This window comes from Triturus cristatus, chromosome 5_2 (assembly GCF_964204655.1).
Source record: "Triturus cristatus chromosome 5_2, aTriCri1.1, whole genome shotgun sequence".
In the NCBI taxonomy this organism is placed as follows: domain Eukaryota; kingdom Metazoa; phylum Chordata; class Amphibia; order Caudata; family Salamandridae; genus Triturus; species Triturus cristatus.
Window position 1 is genome coordinate 224,377,107 of NC_140588.1, and position 20,806 is coordinate 224,397,912.

A 20,806-nucleotide genomic window follows, 5' to 3' on the forward strand; every position below is an offset into this window, starting at 1 on the left:
GAACTGTTAACTTTCATTTTCGTAGACACTGCACTAATATTTGTTTCATTGTTGTTAGCACACACATCAACTTGCAAAACTTTAGAATCAACATTACTGGAAGAATTCTGTGTCAAGATTTTCGACGATACAACAGATCGTTCTATACTCCTTGCAATGTCCATCACCTCATCTAGTGAAGGATTCTTACATGTTAAAATATGTTCTTGTATTTTCTTATTATGACAGTTAAACACTAACTGGTCACGCAAATAAGTGTCCAATTGGGAAGCAAATTGACACTTTGCAGCAAGAACGCGTAGCACGGCTAAATAATCCTCAATGGATTCCTCTTGTGTTTGCTTACGCTTAAAAAATAGATGACGTTCAACCATAACAGAAGGCTCATCTACATATTGTTTACCTAATCTAGCCAAGGCCTCAGCGTATACATTCCAACCTTCATCCCTGGGTGGAGCTGTTACAACAGGTAAATTATCAAAAACATCTTGACCAGCATTACCTAAATGGTTAAACAATAATGCTTTTTTTCTTCCTGCAGAGTATTTTGTTGCATCAATAGCTTCCAAATAATTGTCAAAAATTCTAAACCATCTATGCCACGGTATAAGTGGTTTACCAGGATTTGTTAAAAATGGCGGTGGCTGCATCACATTGTTTGCTGAAGATGAAGACATCCTTAAAATATAATTATGTGTCCAGAAAACAATGAATGAATTTTGACAAATAGTTATTAACCCCTTCCCTGCTCATGACGGAACCGTTCCGTCATGAGCCACGGTTGCCGTGTGCTCATGACGGAACGGTTCCGTCATGACAATCCTGTCGGCGGCCGCTCCGCCTGCGCGGCGCTGTTTCCCCGCCTGTGCGGGGCGACAACGCAAATGGGCGGAGTCATGACGGAACCGTTCCGTCATGAGCACAGCTCAACTGTGGCTCATGACGGAGCGGCTCCGTCATGAGCACAGGCCCGCCGCGCTGCCCCCCTGCCCCCCCCAGCGCTGCAGCGGAATGTCCGCAGCAGCGAAGGGGTTAATTACACCCAAAACAAATATATTTTAAGGTTAATTAATAATCATAACATCACCAATGCAAATGGTCTAGAACGTAAATATCATTAAAATAAGCGAAACAGATTAAGACAAAAGTACATGACACTAAAAAAGCGAAGAAATGCTCCTACAATGAGCTATACCGCCAATTGTTCCATATGCTCGATGTCCGTAATGAAAAGAGAATCCAAAAAGCCAAAAACAGGATGTATTCAATCCGTAATGTAAATGACGTTGTATTCCCCAACCAAAGATGGCGGCTTGTGCGAGAATCTCGCGGTGACGAGCAAACATGAAGTGAAGTCGACGTTGAGGCGTGACGTAGACGATGAGCTGATGTTGCTGAGCCACGCGTCTGGTCCCGCGACTGCTCCCGCGACTCCAGTAGAACAATGGCGAGAATCAAAACATAAGCAAGCTGCAACGGAAACCGTCAAGGTAGAGTGCTTTCTATAAAATTTGATCAGCCACAGCGAATCCAACACTCACGAGTATCTTCGTGTAGATAACGCCGGCAGCGCACTTCTGACGAATTCAAAGCCACACAGTTTCCGCACTGAAGTAGTTCCAAATATGTCCACAGATTGTAAAATTAAAATGCTTACACTTAAGCAGGAATGCAGCGATGAAAAAAAAATAGTCTCATAAGTTTTACATGAGAAAACACTCATGTAGGTGCCATTTGTCTTGAATCAATTGAAAAAAAATAAAAATAAAGTCGAAGATGAACTTTTGTAGATTGTCCAAACACGGTCGGTGGGTTCCTCAAAATGATCCCAATCGTCGCCAATATATGTAGTATGGGAATAACGAAGAAATAATGCAGCAAGACGAGTTTTCTTTCTTTGTAAGAAAAGGATTTAATCCAGAGATATGAACCCACGACTTCTCCAACTCCTGATCCCAGTAAGAATGATATTGTCCAAGTTACATTCCAAACTCTAGATTACCCAGCACAAACACATTCTAATCTTTAAAGAGACATGTGTAAATAACAAGTACAATTACAGCATATAACAACCTCCTTAAACAGCCAGGCGTTCCCAGCACGTGTTCGACTGACAGCTGCCGCTGTCGATCTGTCCACCCTCTGGAGAAGGAAAAAGACAGAACTCGTGGCCTGAAGCTTCCCGCCAATAGACGCATCCTGTAATGCATGAAGGAAACATGGGCTCGACTCTCAGAAAAAGCTGCCATTCTAGCCGAGAAATGAACCTACTCCTGCCGCAGATTTAAGATTAGTTTAAAGTCCATCCATGTGTTTATTTCTCAGGTACATGTCCGTTGTAGATTTCCATGTTACCTGGAAACACCCACCCTGCAACAGCGGACTTTCCATCGAGGATATGATACCCCGCGTACTAGAACAATTTATATTTTAGTTTAGATTTCCCTTCGTAGAAATCTATTTCACACCGTGGAAACACAATTAAGTAAACATTTACGAGTGTTTCCAGGGCTGGAAACCTCCAGCACGTGTTTTGATAAACCCACAAAGTTATGACTTTGTAAGATTTCACAAAACATTCACATGTTCTCCTCCCCTCCGAACTTTTGTGAGCCTTTTCTTTTCACAGTGAAGTAAAGTCCCCGCTCAGAAGTCCATTAGGAATCAGCATTTACCCTTCAGATGCACGCCTCTAAACAATTGTGAATCGGCCTCTAGTGCAGACGGTGGGTACACCACTGTGTTTGCCGCTCTTCTCGCCTTTTATGTTCCCCTGGAAACACTTTTGCCTCCCCTGGGTAAGCTCCAGTACCAAGACTCCTGAAGTGCGGTCTTCCGCAGAGACGTAGCTCCCATTTGTGCAGCAAGTGCAGTGGCACCGGGTCCCGGATGCTTCAGGGCCCCACTGAACCCAGAGCACTGCTGTATTTCACAGTACAAATGGCGGTCAGAGGGGCCATTTCCTTCCTCACACAAGGGCCCATGACACCCTGGCAACTCAAAAGGGCATCGACCCTTACAAAGACAGGGCTTTTGTAGCCTTTAAAACGGCTGCATTCCAGAAAAATAACCCAACAATCTCCCAAACACAAACACCCGTGGCCTGTTTTTTCCAGCTACTTCAACGACTTCATACTCTCAAAAAGAATCGGACATATATCCGAGTATTAACAAACATTCATTGAATTGCCTGTGCATACCTAAAAAATGTCAAATCAGAATTATACAGGCCCTCTGCAAGCAAACAGAGCTGTCCATAAACCCCAGCGAGCTTTTGGGTTACGGTAAGAGCCTTGCTGCAAGTTTTTTTAAGTCACTCCTGAATTTAGAGGAGGTATCCTATCTGTGCAGAATGCTCACAAAGCAGTCCATCCTCATGCAGAAACATTTGAGTGACGTGAAGGGTGCTCAGTGCAACGACTGTGCCTTGGAAATGGTCTGGACTAGGGTTTTCACACAAGCGGAATGGGTGAAAGAAAAATGTGGTGGAAACGTTGTGCATTATTGGAAATTTTTCAGAAGTCCTACAACTCACAAATGGGCATTAGAGACATGGGGAAAGGCAAGTTAAAGCATGAGATGAGGTAGGACAGCAAGGTTCTGAAACAGGCAGGGAAGAATTAAGCATAATGGCACAAAGGGTCACAATTACAGGCATACGTGTGCAATAGATGAACCATATTGCAGCCATCAAATGTCCTAGGCCTCCTGGATGCAGAGGCTGGGTTTGACAGCAAAGTAAAAACAATGCTTCTTTTTGACTGTGACACTAAATGCCTCCTGGGTAACGCCTACTCTTGGGAACTCATCGCCAACTCCAATGGGCCATCAGAAGTTGCATGTCTAGATGCATCCACTAAATTAGGTTTTGGGTTTTCACCTCACCAGGACAGCAGCCGTGTCTTCTCAATATGTAAATGTAAATGTGTTTGTACTTATATAGTGCACAGCTACCCCATTTCGAGGTGTCCCGGCGCTGTACTCATACCACTAGGGAACCCTTCCTGGCTTTTCCCTGTGAAATGTCCACTCCTGGGCATCCCCAGGGTGAAGCCAGGCATCCCAGCGCTGTTGGGGCCATTGTGGAGATTAAGCAAGCTATTGCCCAGAGTTGCAGCGTGGGACCCATGATTAGAATAGGCACCGAGGCGAGAAATCAGGTCCGAGGAATTATGAGCCCAAGACCCGCCAGGACCCGCCGAGGCAGGTATTGAACCCTGGTCCCGGGCCAGACCTCTGCATCAGGGTCTGCCGCTCTAACCATTGAGCCACACTTCTCCACCTGCCACATCACACCGGCCACTGCGAGGAAGGAAATGGAGGAACTCAAGAGGTCTTGTGATGATGTCACAAGAACTGTTACCAGGAAAGGGGGTAGCCTTTCTCCCTCACTTTCTGGAGGGTAGCACACCTCCTTCAGGGCTAATGTGATTAAAGCTTCAAGAAGCAATGAACACTTGGTCTATGTCCCCACAAAATGAGACGGGAATGGCTGAAACCTGCCTGTAGAGTAGGCTACTAAAAGAAGACTGGCTTTAGCAGTGTCAGACCCAGTGCCCAATATACTTAAAGTCGGTGCCGTAAGTGTACCTCTATATCTAATGAGAGAATGCCAGCTCGGGACCTCAATGGAACCTTTTCTGCAGTTTGCATCTTGACAACCTCTGGGTCTGCACCCTCAAATGTTGAAAACAGAGACAGCATAAAAACATAGACTAATGCATTGTACTAGGCTTCTGTACCCTGGGAGGATTACAAGAGGACAAGGAGTAGAAGAACCTAGGTACAGAGGATTGGCAGGAAAGGGAATCTTTGCACTCACAAAAACAAATGGTTCCTGACCACCCAGAGGCTCAGCCCGTTGACAAGGTCATATCGAACTGCAGCACTTATGGCCACCCTGTAGATGACACATTATTTCCCATATACCCGTCAAGTGCCACAATTCGGAAGACAGACGAGGAAACAATTGCACAAAACGATCTTATAACGGTAATAATTATATAAAATGAAATATGTGGAAACAGACATCCATCGGCTCGAACAGTAAAAACAACATGAAGGGCTGCCTGCCAAAAACGACTCTCTGATTCACAACAGACATAACACAAGTGAAAATATTGTGATAAAAGCAGATAGTGGAAGCAGATGGAGAGCCGACAATTCCACATACGATCTGAAGTAGCGATCCAAGTATCAGTCAAAGAGAGGCAGAGAGCTGAGCTTGAATGGAGAGAGGAAGCTATCCTTGATAGGAAGAATACAAAATAGGAATGAAGTAATTAGCAAGAGGGTGACAAAGTATTCTCTTTAATTACATCCTTAATATTAAAGTGCCACAGAGGAGTACCCTCCAAAAAAGGGACGATATTTCACAAAATGGGAGCAAAATTAGGAAAGCAAGAGAGGGGGTTCAAGAAAGAGGGCAAGGTAGCTGAAAAAAGGAGTTTACAGGAGAGGCAGAGGAAGAGGGCGGGGGCTCAAGGAAACAATTCACTGAAACAACTTTCCTCTAGCAGCAATTTGGCTTCTCTGAGTTCTGGCTGCCACCAGGCTCAGCTCTGTAATCCAGAATTAAGGTATTTGGGGAGGGTGCCTCCACTATATCGAACCTGCAGGACTTTAGAACACAAGATTGGGGTGAAGGTGTTGCTCCTCAAGAGAGCCCACGCCACTGTACAGAAATAAGATACTCAGGGCTGTTACTGTCCAGAGAGCAGAGCAGAGGCATGTCTACACTTTCTGGGACTTTGATTTAGCAAAGAGTGGTTGGAACCCAGCACTGGTGTTCTCAGATGTTATAACTATGCAACTGGGATGGGAGAGAATCCAGCAAAATGTAACTCAGGCTGCATGACTCAGGTCATGTGTTTCTGTGGAGTCCAGGGTCAACGAACTGAAGCGGGTCCTTCAAGTAGGATGAGGAACTGTTTCAAACTTCAAAAAAATATCCAGTGAAAGAAAAACCAAGACAGATCCGTCATCTGTGTGATCTAGAGGTTACTAACCATGTTATTTACTTCGTCTTTAACAGATAGGGCACCGTTGCTTTAAAATGTATAAATGTTGCACCATGAGCGCAGCCATGTGAGAAAGTTGGGTGCCTGGGAATAGCGACCCCTCTGCGCCGCCTTCCGACAGGGCTCACTGTGTTTACTGTAACGTGCACAAAAATGTAATGCTTGCTACTACTTAATATGGTTCTATTTTGAGTAAATACACTACAAGCAAGGCTTTTTCAGTCCACGCATGGCAACACTTTCCTCATTACCGCTCTTTATCCACGCCGCCATCTTGGAAATGATCAGCCCCATATGGCTGCGGTTCTTCTTGTTCAAACCCTTGTTATTAACTTTTTTTAGTCTACCCAGAGGGTGGCACCGTCGGTGCTCTTCATTTAGTGTTTCAATGCCTTTGTCTTCTCATCACACATTTCTGCAGCCCTGTCTTTGTAAGGCCTAAGTCAAAACTCTAAGATTTGCCATTTCATGACTTCAAAGGAATCCATTCACTGCCTGACACACTAGAAGGCAAGCTGATTTGAAAAGATTATGCCCAGACTGCTATAATTCCAAAGCCACGCCTTTCTTAATCTCGGTTTCTGCTGCGAGTTGACTTCCTTTCAGTGCTAATAAAAAAGGCCTGAACCACATACAATTTTAGGGAAATTATCTCAGTGTGGGGTAATTGAATGGGACGCTCAAGAACAAACTTCAATAAAAATAGATCACCAGTTGAAGTCGACAGAGTGGGGGGGGGGGCGGAAACAGAAGATGCGCTGTCAGCCCATCAGCCTGGGCACTGACGTGCACTAATGCATTATTCTGTGGGTGAACGCTCTTAATGTGCTGCTGTGACAGGATAATTTCCCCTCCTGACGGGTCGATAGTGGACAATTACATGCCCTGAATGGCACATTTTACAACAAAATTCTCGGTGTCAGGCACAGTGCGCAATTAAGGTTTCTCCCACACTCTAATCATGCTGAAAGGTTGGAATTACCAGGAACAGGGTGAAACAGCCATTAAAAAAAAATCAATGCTGTACATGTTTTTAAATATAGTACCCTATTGCCAAAGTGAATATATTGTATGGCCTTATCAAAAACGACTCGCCTGTGCCAACTGAGTACTGCACGCACAGAAAAGTAAGTTACGCGCGTCTCCTGCACACACCGTACATGTAATGGATTTGAAGCTGTTCTAGAGGCGGGTTTGGCGCCCATTTCTCGCAGCGTCGCGTGGACCAGACGCCATCCCAAAATAAACAAAGCACACAAGTGTCAGACCTGACAAGAGTCCAAGGGAAAGAAAAGTTCATTTGGTGAAGTGCCCTTCGCCCCCACGTGTCTGCCAAGGGACACAAGCCGGCGTGTGGGAGCAACCAAGAGGGAGACTGCGCAGCAAGAAGGGGGACAGCGCAGCAGGAAGGGAGACAGCTGCAAGCTGCGCTTGACCGGTGACTGCATTCGACCGCGGGATGTTTCAAAACGAGAGAGTGAAAGAAAGAAAAAGTCTAGACAAGGATAGACCAAAGAGGAACTAGCGCCCTTCCTGAACCGAGAAAAGTGGGACGTCCGTCCGAGCACACGAGGCTCTTAATGTAAACGCGGGCAGTGCCAGGGTCATACCTGCACCCGGGTGGTGGCTGCACGCAAATGTCTAAGGTGCTCCACAATTGTGCGCCAGGACATGAATTCCAGATGGGGGTGGGCGTTAAGGGGACATGCCGGCTTAGAGATGGGGCACAGCAAGTCCACCCGGTTATATTCTGCAGCCTTCTCGTTCAGCCAGCCCTCGCCTGCCACTACCACAAGAACCACCCGCCTCATCCAAACCGGGCTAATGCTCCCTCCACCTCCCGTGAGCGGTAGAGTAATGCAATATTCATATCTGGGGTGCGGTGGGCTTTGGTGCCACTGCACCTGCTGCACGACGGATACCTGTCATCATAATAACCTAAAATTGTACTAGGTCCCCCCGACCACCAGTGACACGGGAGCCTCACAAGCTGCACCCGCGGCCATGGGAGAACCGCCTGGGTGTCAAAGTAAAAAGAAACCAGGGTGAGAGAGTAAACAGCTCACTCTCTGGGCGCGGAGTCTCGTTAAAGCTACACGTGCAACATTCAGCGAGTTCAACAAAACTCGTCAAAGGCTTACATCCCACGGCAGAATCTGGTTGTTGACCCAGAAGACAATGAAAGCATGCACGGGCGGGGTGCCCTGTAATGAGACCTGGTAGGATTTGAAACCCCATGTCGCAGTAACCACAAATAAACGCAAGCATCATACAAGGCACTGGATTCGGGGACCCAGCTGAGCCACCCCTTCTTCGGAGGGCTACAAAGCCGTCTGAGGGCAGCACAGGGCTCCGCTTGTAAAGATCACACGGGATGCGGTGACCGGATTCGGGAGAGCACACACTGTAAACAAGGAGCACGTGCACTGTGCTGGCTCTGGAGCTTCACTGTCAGAGCCGCGAGTGTTACACTGCATTCTGGTACTTGCAGTTCTGGAGTTTAGAGGATTATACATCAAAACTACCACTGCCATACATTATAATAAAAGCATAAGACCGTGTGAGTTATTCGCCCTGGTACGGGACAGCTCGAGATCTGTGCCCTCTCAGTGCTGGCAGAGAGAGGCAGAGCCGAAGCTGCCCACCGGGACCCTCGCTCACTTTAAACGAGCCAGCCGTGTTCACTCAGCGTGCTCACGCTTTCCAGCAGCGGCATTAAAAACATGTTCGCAGCGTGTTCTCCGCCAGATCTCAGCTTTTCATTCCAGGTGGATCGCGTTACAGGCGGCGGGAGAGGCGGGGGCCGAGCCGGTGCTGGCGCTACAACAACCACAGAAACCTCAGAGCGATCCCCGGGTCACACCGCGCAGGGGGCGGGCGATCTGCCGCCTCCTCCCCGGGCACACGGTGAAACTTGTACCGGTTAACGACCCCCAAATCAAATGCCGGTGGTCGCTTCATGGGTGTGCTTTTAATGAGACCCAAAGAAGACTCCGAGGGGAGGGTGGATTACAGAGCCCCCATGAAATGCAATTCAAATGTACTTGATTAGTCATAGCAAGTCAACTGGAACAATTCAAGGCGCACACGTTAATAATGCACATTTATTTATGCGATTTTATATAGCGCTTACATTACCAGAGAGTTGTCAGTGCGCTTTACATTAGAGCGAGGAGTGCTTGCTACGAGAATGCTGAGGGTAACAATGTAGTAGGGAACCAAACTTATGTCTACTACGGTTACTTAGGGTGAGATTTACGCATTTACATATTACAAATTACAGGTGACAAATAGCCTCCCCCAGGGGGAGTACCACCCTGACTCTCAGAGATCCCTGCTAGGCTGCTGTTCGGCAACGGAACCCGAGCTGAGGGGGGTCTGGGTCACTTTGCGGGGAGGCGTGAAGGTAAGTGGGAACTTAAATTAATTGCAGCAAGGTGTCTTCAGCTTAAGTGCTCCCAGTCCTCACGTTTATAAGGAGGCGGTGGAACTGAGAAATACAGAGATTTGCCCAGTGTCAGACACCTCAGGTGACGGGAGGGGAGCGCCAGGATTAGGCGGCTGGTGCCCTGGCTCCAAACTTTGAAACTGCAGGGCACCACTGCATCTCTGGAAAGAGGTCTGTTGGGAGCGACGCCCGGGTTCTCCTGTAGGGTTTACTGGCGACCCCCCGCTGAGGAGACTGGGATAAGGCCTGTCCCAGTCGACCTGCCCTGGGAAGTATGTTTATCAGGCAGTGCATGCGCAGCGACCGGCACTGGAAGGTCACCGGAGGTCTGGAGGGCGCGGACGAGCTTTGCAAAGATTCCCTGGAGATTGCCCGACATGGAGTGACTGTCAATGGGCTTGGAGCAGATTTGACAGAAGGTTCAGGTGTGCTCCGTTCCAGTACTTGAAATGGAAATATAGAAGTGTATGTACTCACTGTCCCAGAATACCCACGTGATACTGAGGAGTGCCGGTACTCTTCTACTGAAAGTATTCCACCTCTGCTGAAAAGTGCCGGTACCCTCCTCTTAGAAGCAAAGTGCAGAAAAACTGTACTCAACTGTACCTGCCCATTTAAAGCGCTCACCGGCTCTGAGGACTAGGGCCGGAAGCCTCTGCATCGGGGAGCACACGGTGCACCCCCGATGGCCCACGCAGACTTCGGTGCACCCCTCTACTGACCGTAAAGATACACTGATCCTAAGCTGTGGAGAGGAGCAGAGAAGAGGACGGATCTCGAGTGAAGGTACCGCATACAAGCCCACAGGAGACAGACCTGAGGTCAGATGCACGGGACATCTTGCAGCGAGCAGACAGCGCAGGCATGAGGGTGGCCACTCTGGGCAGAGTAGGGCACAGGGCAGCCACACGTGGTCGAACAAGGATGAGGGCACCTACAACGGGAAAGAGCAGCAGTGGACAACTTCATGTGACAGTCACAGCAGTGAGGCGAGGGCACCCTCATGGTATAGGGTAGGGAAGCGGGTAGCATCAGGAGTTGCAGCAAAGACTGTGATTGCAGCTGAAAGGGCAGAGGAATGGAAGCATTCCCGTTACAGAGCAGGGGGAGAACAGGGGGCAGATTCCGGGCGAGGAAAAGGGCAGCCTTGGGCGCCACCCTGAAGTTGCTGCGGATACCATGAGCCGTGCCAGGGCGCCTGCTGCCAGAGACACAGGTGAGGAGTTTGCCAAGTCCGCACACTGTTGCATGCACTGATTGGGAAGGGCTCAGCCTCACCCACGCCACGGGCCTCTACATGAACTCGCTCCCCTTAAACTACAGATGGACCCTGTCCCCGTACATCCCGTTAGCTTGGCAGGGGCACTGCCAGCACTACAGGGGCAGACGACGTCCCATGCCACCGGTTCTCTGCTGCACCGGGGACCATCAACCAAAAGCACAACAAACAGGGCGCCCCCCCAACACCCAGATCGGTCCCATCCGCAGGGGTCGCAGCTCTCCTTACCTGTGTAGGTCTCGCCTTCCCGCACCGCAGCCACAAGTCCAAGTAAAGTCCCCAGGATCGCAGCTAGCGCCCGCGCCATGGCTGCTGGCGGCAGCGGGAGGCGCCCCTGCGCCCCGTCGTTCCACCCGCTCGTCCTCTTGAGGCTCCGGCTCCCTTTCGGCTGCCCGCGTGCCCCCCGCACAACTCCTTGCTCCGCCAGCAACTCTTTGCCCGCTCGCCCGTCTCGCACTCCGGCAGCTTCCAAGCCCAGGCTGCCGCTGACGTCAGCCGCGCGCGAGCTCTTCTCCCACACCGGGCCACTAGAGGGCGCGTGCCTGCAAGAACAGCTGAAGGCAGGGCGTTCTGGAGCTCCCGCTGGGTACTGAGCTCGCGCGGCTCTAACTGTATAGGAGGCGCAGCGTTAGGGGAGTTCGAGGACTTCGTCAACGTTCCAGGACTGTAAGAACAATGCTTGATTTCCTGCAGTTCTGCAAACCTGCAGAATAGTATTCAAGCACAATTTAAAAAAAAAAAAAAAACACATGGCTTGACTGCATGCCATAGGACCAGTGTACAAAACAGAGAACAAGAAGTGGGGAGACTAACAAGCTAGGAAGTATACAAGTGACATCATTGTGCGTTACTGCATTGCGTGGTATCACGACCCATGACCTCATAGGAAGAGACATCACAAAAAGTGACACTAGATCTTAAAACCTCACATATATGTTTAACAGGTATTTTGAGGGCGTTACAATATTTAACAAATACGATTTTGTGTTGAGATTGTGCCAAAAATGTGACGCAACCCCGGCGCAAAATCTGGGCCTCAGCTTATATATTTAAGGGCTTATTTACAAGCCCCTTGCGACGTTGGTGCGTCACTTTTATTATGTGGAAAAAGTGGTGCACCGATTGTGCAAGCTGCTTGTAAATGAGCCCCTTATTTTTTACGACCCTGCCCCAAAGAAGTTGGCAACATGAAGACAAGTGGCAGTACATCTGTTCTGCTTAACTGGATGCATAGTCTGCATTTTAAAAATATCTTATAGGGTTAAGCTACCTGCTGCAGAGATCTTAATGTGCCAACTGAATATCAGGGAATAATAATAATGGCTAGGTAACTCTGGAGGATAACTTATTTGCTGGAGAGATCTGCGTTTTATCTAGTCCCAATTTTGAATCAGTGGTCATATGTCTCCTGAAAAGCACATTATGTAGCATGCAGATGACATATTTTTACTTCATGTAAATGGGTAAGTGGGTCACTGCTTTTGAATGAATAGGCTTGTAAAGCGCTCACCTACTGCTCGAGTGTCCTGGCGCTGGGCGTGCCTCCAATATGGAGGTCTACGACAGTTTAACCTTTGAACAGGAGTGTTTTCAGTTGCTCACGGAGCAGTGTTTAACACAGAGACCAATTTGCTACTTGCAGTCACAAATTGTAATCCTTCTAATATAGCACAGTGAGGTATGAAGGAGATGTGGCTTCCACACCTTGTAACCCTCACTATCTTATTTAACACATCCTTCACGTTGATTTACATACATATGATTTATTGTCAATGTATAATGTGTACGAGGATGTAAAGCGTTCGGACCCCCTGCTTTGGGATGAGTAGCAAAATATCAATGTAAAAGAAATGAAAAAATAGTGGTATTTCAATTGTTAATTTTGTAAATATTGGGCCAGGCTAACACATCAACAATTCTTACAGTGCATGCATATGTCTTATATACAGGGACTGAACAAAGTAAAAAGCATGCCTGTGAAGTTATACGCTGTGTCCCTTTGTTTTCCCCTCCATTGCATTTAGATGTGAGGCTCCCAATAGCTTTAGCCAGAATACTCCAACAGAGGGAGGCCCTTTGTTATGGGCCCAGCTGGATTCTGATAACACCCCCCCCCCCCCAATCTTCACATTGTTGCTCAGAAGGAAAGCAGACAATGTGCAGGCACTGCTGAACGATTCACGGTGTATGAAAGCTACACTGGGAAAAGACTATCATATTTCTGTGGGCCCAACCTGATGGCAGGATAGACGGCATCCACCCAGTGAAAAGAGTGGGCAGACACTGTCCACTCACGTGTGCCCTTGACTTGAGCCCTGCATAGGACCATTCAGCCCATACCTCTCTGGTATTGACAGCTTTGTGAAGGTCTTGTGGTGTTTTATGCCCGAGTTAAAGTTTAATTTTAAAATAAAATGTATTGTAGCAGGAATTATTTGGTATGGGCACAAATTGAAAATTCCTTCTCATCATAACTCGCAATAACTTGGAATGGTTGTATAGTGTATTGAAGGATGGGCACCATCACATTGTATGTAAGTAATTAAAGGTGAGGTGTAAAAACATAGTGTATTACCTCATGGTACCACTGTTTGCTGCAAGAACGCAATGTGCTAACACATGACCAGGACCTTTGGCATTAATTACGAGTTTGGTGGTAAATACCACCAAACTTGCACATTTGATAAATACCACTACCATGGGGTCTAGTAAATAACACATTTGTCAAATACCACTGATTATGTTTTTTTCATGCTTTATCAGTTTTCATATATCATTTCAATTTACAACAACTGTCAGGGACTGTCTGGGACACAGTCAGGGACTTGGGCAAAGACTGGTGACTGGGTAGAAAATGAAGCAGAAAAAGGAGTACAGCACTGCCCAGGATCACACAGGAAGTCAGAGAAGAAAAGGGATCCAAAGGGGAAGCCTGCACAAAGGAACAAGATGGCTAAGACTCAGAAAGGACAGGCACTCATGAGGCGGTTCAGCAGTCAGAATCACCACACCAAGGACGGATGTGCAATACACATATATTAAACAACATTAACAATAAAGGGAATGTGGGGTAAAGCACTCAGGAGCTCCACATGGTAAGACTAAAGCTCTGTAGTTCATCACCCACAGTTGCTGTTACAGATACTGACTGCAAATATCCACATATAGGATATGCATGCAAAGGCAGGGTCTGTGGAGCTGATACCTATGGTGATGTTATAAATGTAACTCAAAGACAACACTCACAGTGAACAAGAAACACCAACTAGGTTATCAGCTGGGCCCACGGATCCTGGCGATCAAACAGGAACACGCAAGGCAGTAACAGCAATAGGGTAGAACTAAATACAGGTACAATAGACACGGAGCTAGCAAGGATGAGTGCTTAACAGGAAAGGAAGGAATGCACATGGCACACTTGACAGAAAACAAGTAAACATGCAAGGCAATAGAAGCAAGATAACAGAAATAGCAAGACAGTAAACTAGGGAACCGGAACCAAGGGAATGGGAAGAAAAGCAGGGACTGGAAAACGATATACAGAAGGGGAGGCAACAAGGGTACACTAGAATTGTATTGAATAAGAAGACCAGAAAACACAGTAGTACTGAAGGCTGTGCAGGAGCAGAAACAAAAATTGAACAAAAGCTCAAGAGCCAAGGTAGCACTGCAGGCAGTGCTAGTTCAAGGAAACAGGAAATAGCTACAGCTCAGGAAACAAGTCAAGAGAGCACTGCAAGCAGTGCAAATCAGTAACAAGAAATAGCTGCATCTCAGGAACAGGAACAAAGAATAACTATAGCTCAGGAACTCAGGAAACAAGGTGGCACTGCAGGCAGTTCTAATTCAGGCACAAGGAATAGCTATAGCTCAGGAATTCTGGAAACAAAGATATCAAAAGCTCAGGAAACAAGGATCAGTCTCACCAGAACACAGCTACAATGACCAACCCTGGACTGAAGGGAGCTATGGGCTTAAAAGAGGTCACAGTAATCACATGCATCAGGTGTGAGCAGGCTAGCAGCAGCCAGCCACAGGTGAGCTGAAGTCCTCCACCCATCGTTGGCCGGCAGGGGTGGAGACGAAGCATTGATCAGGGAATTCTAGGTAATGGAGTTTCAGGCATGAGCTGGCTGGCGTGGATTGGGAATGGATGTCCATTCCCAATAAGTGTCCAAATGGCTGGAAGCCAGTATATGCATGAAGGGGAGGGTCTGGAAGCTTATTAGAACACTGGAGAGCCCCACAATTCCGCCCCCTGGTGGTGGGCAGGAGAATGCGGCGAGCGAGTCGTGACAACAACTCCAAAGAGACTCTATCATAAATTCTACGTGATGAGACTCTTTCGGTCTATGCAGGATATTTATCAAGATTTTTAATGTGCTTACTCTTGCTGACCAATGATCTGAAGCTTATTGACAAGGCAGATTTCCCCCATGTTCTGTCCACTGTGGTGGTAGGTCTTTTGCAGATCATCCCATTCTCAGGCCGTGTTGGAATTTTCACCAGTATGGTGTCAGTTGACAACCCCCCCCCCTCTTTCCTTGTACATATTATCAGTCCTAGTCTTTTTGGTGCATACTTTAATGGTGTATGGGGAGGAGGCTCATCTGCTTGGCCAGGAGCAATGGTAATGCTAGAAATTTCTTCTGGGTAGTGTTGATTTTTTCATTCCAAACCAGTAGCATCACTCGCTGGTCAGGTGAGATTTGGCATGTTAAAGTTCATTTTAAGAAGTTTCTTATGTCAGTCTAATAGGCCATCAACTGCAGGCAAGCTCATGCCAGATGCAGAAATCCTGCCTCAGCTGCTCCACAGCGCATACATTTAGAGTTCGCCTGTTGTCTAAACCAGTGTAAAGCTTTTGGGTTGTAATATACTCTAGTCAGGAACTAAAAATGTATCATTCTCAGTCTGCTGCTAGCACTTATCATTCTCGTTTGGGTGCAGCAGAATTTCCATTCTTTCTGAGTAATTTCCAAACCAGCTTTGGGTTCCCATTGTGCTCTCACCGAGCAAGCTGCATATGACAGTGCCTCGAGCATCCCTTGGTAGAGTCTCGAGACTAGATGCTTGGTAGTGATGTTGATGAGTAAAGTATCTAGTGCTGGTATTGATATTGGCTCAGCGGGGAATCAGTGACTCAGTAGTTTGCAGGTTCCTCTTAGTCTATAATAAAGGAACACGTCCAGAGGGCATGGGTGAGATGTCCTGCAGAAGGCCTCCAGCGTACGGAATTTTCCATTGTGATATAGGTCGCCCGTCTCATAACACCTTATGAGGATAATTGCGACTGGGCCCTTAGGTTCTTGTGTGGCTGGTAGGAGCAGGCGATCATGCATCGGCCGTTCGGGGGAATACATAGCATCACATGCTGTTTTCTTATGGATGCCTTTCCATGCTCTGATAGTGCAAGCGACTGTGGAGGTATTATCTCAAAGCTGCGTGGACAGCATGTCCACCAGAGTGGTGATGGGGTGGGGCTCACGCTGTCCGATTCTATCATCATGTGTGAAATTTGTGGCAACAGGATCGTGCCAATAATGCGCAAAGTGGGCCTGTGTATTCAGGTAGTATAGTTCAGGATATTGTGCCTTGAAGCCCACCATCTGATATGGCAATAGAAGTATGTCCTTTGCTACTCTCGCCCCCTTGCCCGCCCATAATAGGCGAGTGACTTCTGTCTTTAATGTGCAGGAGAATGTTTTGTTGAAGTTTAGAAGGATTTTAAGGAAAAGATACAGTATAAAAGATACAATATATGCTTTTTGAAACATATAAGTTTATCTGCATGATTGGGTAGTTTCCCAGTTGGTTTGGGACAGGCTAGCCTGTGGCCCGCAGAGTCCCATTTAGATTAGGGGTGGGGGAATGCGTCTTATGCGCATTTCAAGGGATGGGTGGAGGGCGGGTATGGGTTGGTGTTTATGTTCCAGTTTGTTTGAATGTCTTGTTCATCTGGATCTTTTCCCTGCCATCTCTTCTATCTCTACTCTATCTTCCTATTTCACTGGTTTCTCCTTTCCACCTTTCGGCTACCTGGGTGGTAATTCAACTTACACCACTCCAATTCACTTACTATTCCCTAGTAGGACACCATATAAAACCCCAGGACATACACGCTATGTTATATCAAACAACACACTCTAACACAAATAGCTCCACTCATGATTGCAGACCCAAAACATCCTCTCCAAGACATCTTCCCATCACTCCAAGATATCCCACTTACTCACAATGGCCCTTGCACTAAACATACTTTCTTTAAATACAAAGGGACTTAATCAACCAGTAAAACGTAGAGTGGTGGTGGATTCCTGCATCAAATTAAAAGGGATATTATCCTCTTACAAGAGACCCATTTGGAATCCATTCATAACGTGACATTTTATAGGTCATGGATTGCCAAGATTGGCCTCTCACCCGCCCCACAAAAAAAGAATGGTGTGGATATAAAAAAATCTGACATTTGGGTACTATCACAAACTAATGACCAAGAGGGCAGCTGGCTCATCTCTAAAGGTGAGAAAAGGGATCTAGAATTCTTCATTGTTAATATGTATCCATCAAATTACACACAATAGCCTTCTCTAAGGACCTAGATAAACAACTCTCAGACCTTCTGAGCAACCTGGTTGTAATTCTAGGTGGTGACTTCAACTTCCCAGTGGACGGTAACCTAGACAGAATTTCACCACACACATTTATAGGTAATAACTCAAATAAACAAATTAAATCTGTTCTAGTAACAATAACTTAGTAGATGTCTGGCAACTATACAACCCTGTGGGGAGTGACTACACTTTTTACTCATCACCCCACAGTTCCTTTTCAGGAATAGATAACATTATGGTGAGCAAATCCCTACTCCGTCTGTCCCACTCCCCGGAAATTGAACCGATAGTGGTCTCTGATCACGCGTCTGTGCCTCTTCAATTAACTCCAAATGCTCCAATCCCCCACCATGGAAATGGTGCTTAAATGATGAATTATTTGATTACCCTAACAATATAGCTGAAATTGCAAAAGCCATTGACCACTTCTTCATGGAAAATAAAGCTATCTCTAACCATCTCAAGAAACTGGAGGCGGAGATTCAGACACTAAATACGCAACTCAAACACACAAAAGGCTCATCTGTCCTAACCAAACTTCACTTTGCACAATATAAAAACAACCAAATTCGCAGTCTGAGAGCGTGGAAATGGAATGATGTAGCAAACGCTGGACGGCTCTGCAATAACAATAGGGCTGAGAAAATCCTAGCTAACTACTTAAAATATACAAAAACTACAGCCCTCATTTCAGCCATAAGGAACCTTGATGAAGTGGTTACCTCATCAACACAAGGTATCCTCGACACCTTTCAATCACTTTATGCAAATTTCTACAACTCCAATGACCTTACCTCCCTATTAGATACAGAAAAGGCCTTTGACAATGTCTCCTGGCTCTTCATAGATACCATCTAGTGGATGATTTCATCTGCATGATTATGGCCTTATACTGAAACCCCACAGCAAGTTTCAGGCTCAACAGCCATCTATCTCAACCTTTTACACTCTCCCAAGGTAACCCCACAAGACTTCCCATTGTCAACCCTATTTTTTTGCCGGTCATTGAACCTTTTAATCTCTGCTTTTAGAGAAAATCCAGATATAACTGGTATCAATTTCTCCTCCAGCAGACAAGTGGTGGCAGCTAATGCAGACAATGTACTTCTATTTACTGAAGATGCCCCAAAGAAATAGAACAATACTCACTAGTAGCAAGCTACTCCTGGAACAGAGATAAAACCGAGATATTCCCCATAAACGTTGACTGTAAGTCAGCTGTAATCGGTGACCTCGGTTTAAAAGGCCAACCAGATGCCAATAAATTCCTGGGTCTATGGTTTAGTTCTGATCTTAATCATTTGATTTTAATGAACAAAAAAAACCCTCTCCAAAATGAAAAATCTTCTTAACACCTGGTCCCCGAAGAACATCACTTGGTGGGGATGTGTGGACACTGTTAAGATAATGATAGCTTCCCTGATCAACTTTATTACAAGTATGCTTCCAGTAGCCGTCTTCCCCCTCCTTTTTTAAATCAATAGATAAACCCATCTCCAAATTCCTATGAAAGAATAAGAAACAGAGCATCTCCATGAAAATTCTGAAGAAGAACAAATCCTCTGAGGGACTGTCTACGCTATTAACGAGCACTCCTGATAACACAGGGCTCAGGGTGGTTCCAGACAGAAGAGACCTGCCCACCCCCTTGATTTACCCTTAAATCCCAACTAACTTATTCCAAACTTCTTAGCTCCACCCTCACGATACACAACCTAGCAAATATCCCTCTGGAACACTGTAGACCTATAATAATGGTCACTGTGCGTCTCTCCTATTGCTCGACAAGCACTTAGAACATCGACTTAACGGTTCCACCTAGACCTCCCTTAGGCACAACCGCACAATTAAACTAGAGGGGAAAACGATACTCTGGGAATCATGATGAAAGAAAGGTATAAACTCCATAAATTATTTGGAGTCACGAACAAACACTATTCCATTCTCAAGCTTGCAACTGAAATTCAACCTACCCAAAATAGACTTTTATAAATTTCTGAGGTTGAAAAATGTACTGGGTAAATTTAAGTCTCCCCACCCTCTGAATCTCCCGTGACTACTTGGTTAAAAATAAGGGTCATACAACCTCACGATTATACAATTCTCTAGACACATCCAAAGGGTATTCACTGAGATTATTTACTCGAAAATGGGAAACCCATGTACAACCATCACGCGCCATGGAATTCACACATAATGTGGAAAAACATGTGTCAGTCTCCCTTTTCTGCAAAAATCACCCCAGCCATAGCCGAATCGAGGTTCTGGTCTATTCATAAAACATATTGGACGCCCTCCAGACTACATAAACCTAATGTAAGAGATTTGGATACGGGGTAGGGACAGGGGGCCTTCAGCATATGTTTTTTAACTGCATGATGGACCACCCGCTGTGGACAAGGATACAAGCGCTAATATGACAGATTTCAGGGGTAACAATAGACATTTATTTTTTAATGGCTGCCTTAGGCATATATACGCTAATCCCCGTTTGTCAGAACTCAATGAATACTCCTGGCCATTGGTGGACCTCCTCCTCTCCTGGGGTACCAAGACAGTACTCTCAGACTGGAAAGTAATATTCCAAAGCTCCTTCGGCAAATGGTGGAATTTGCTGTGCTCTATTAGAGGTGCTAGCAACATTCTGCACGCAAAAGTACACAGCACAGCCGGTCCCAGACATTTTTGGGATGCCTTTGATAAATAGCTACAGGAAAGCAAACCACCATGAATCCACCTTGAAGATCACCTCACTTCCTAGAGTGATGTCCTGGCTGTATCTTGACCTGGTGCTCAGAACCAACTGGCCCTTCTGGCAATTACTGTGCGTCCGACCCAGTGTAGCCAATCCTCTCCTACCTATGCCTCTCTCTTTCCGTCAGCCCTCTGCAGGGCTTCTTCTTTTCTCTCCACCTTCTCTCTCTCCTCTCATGAGCCATCAGATTTTACTTTTGTACACCCCTGTTGAACAAGATTGATTGGCACTTCCTTTCAATATCTTTCAATCCCTCAAATGCTAGTCCTCTGTGTCTTTCTTTATGCCTACCACCATGTATGATTGAGACAGGACATTTTTCATCTGCATTATTGCGATATACACCTGACATTATTGCCTTTCTCCCATGTACTATTACTGGAGTATGCTACATACCCTTGTTGCTTTTCTTGTGAAAGGGGATAGGAGCACACTGCCATCACGTCTCAGCGTCATTACCTCTAGGCATCTTGGTCGATGTAGTACATTGTTTTTTGCACAGAACAAAGTTCGAAATGATACTTGGCTAATGCCATAATTTTAGTAGCGTATCCCTAGACACGTGTTTCTGGATTCCTCCGTCATCAGTAGGGAAAAAGGTCGTAGATTGCTGGACATGCTGCCGCTTAATTTTCACAGGCACAATTCCACTCAGGGCATGCAGGCGCTCCCAAGCTCGTCAGCTCAGGC

The 20,806-nt window shown here is 46.4% G+C and overlaps 1 protein-coding gene across 12 annotated transcripts in view; it reads right to left on the reverse strand.

The window, feature by feature from the left end:
* The window catches only part of PTPRM (protein tyrosine phosphatase receptor type M), a 1,478,792-nt gene extending 1,467,487 nt beyond the window's left edge, over positions 1 to 11,305 (reverse strand). For 11 of the 12 annotated variants that reach the window (XM_085607015.1, XM_085607014.1, XM_085607013.1 and 8 more), the window contains exon 1: positions 10,976 to 11,237. In XM_085607015.1, coding sequence (XP_085463141.1) covers positions 10,976 to 11,054 — 79 coding nt within the window. In that variant the 5' untranslated portion in view covers positions 11,055 to 11,237. Of the gene's footprint in view, positions 1 to 10,975 lie in introns of all 12 variants that reach the window. The other variant, XM_085607017.1, reaches the window with a different exon arrangement.
* Positions 11,306 to 20,806: the final 9,501 nt, after the last annotated feature.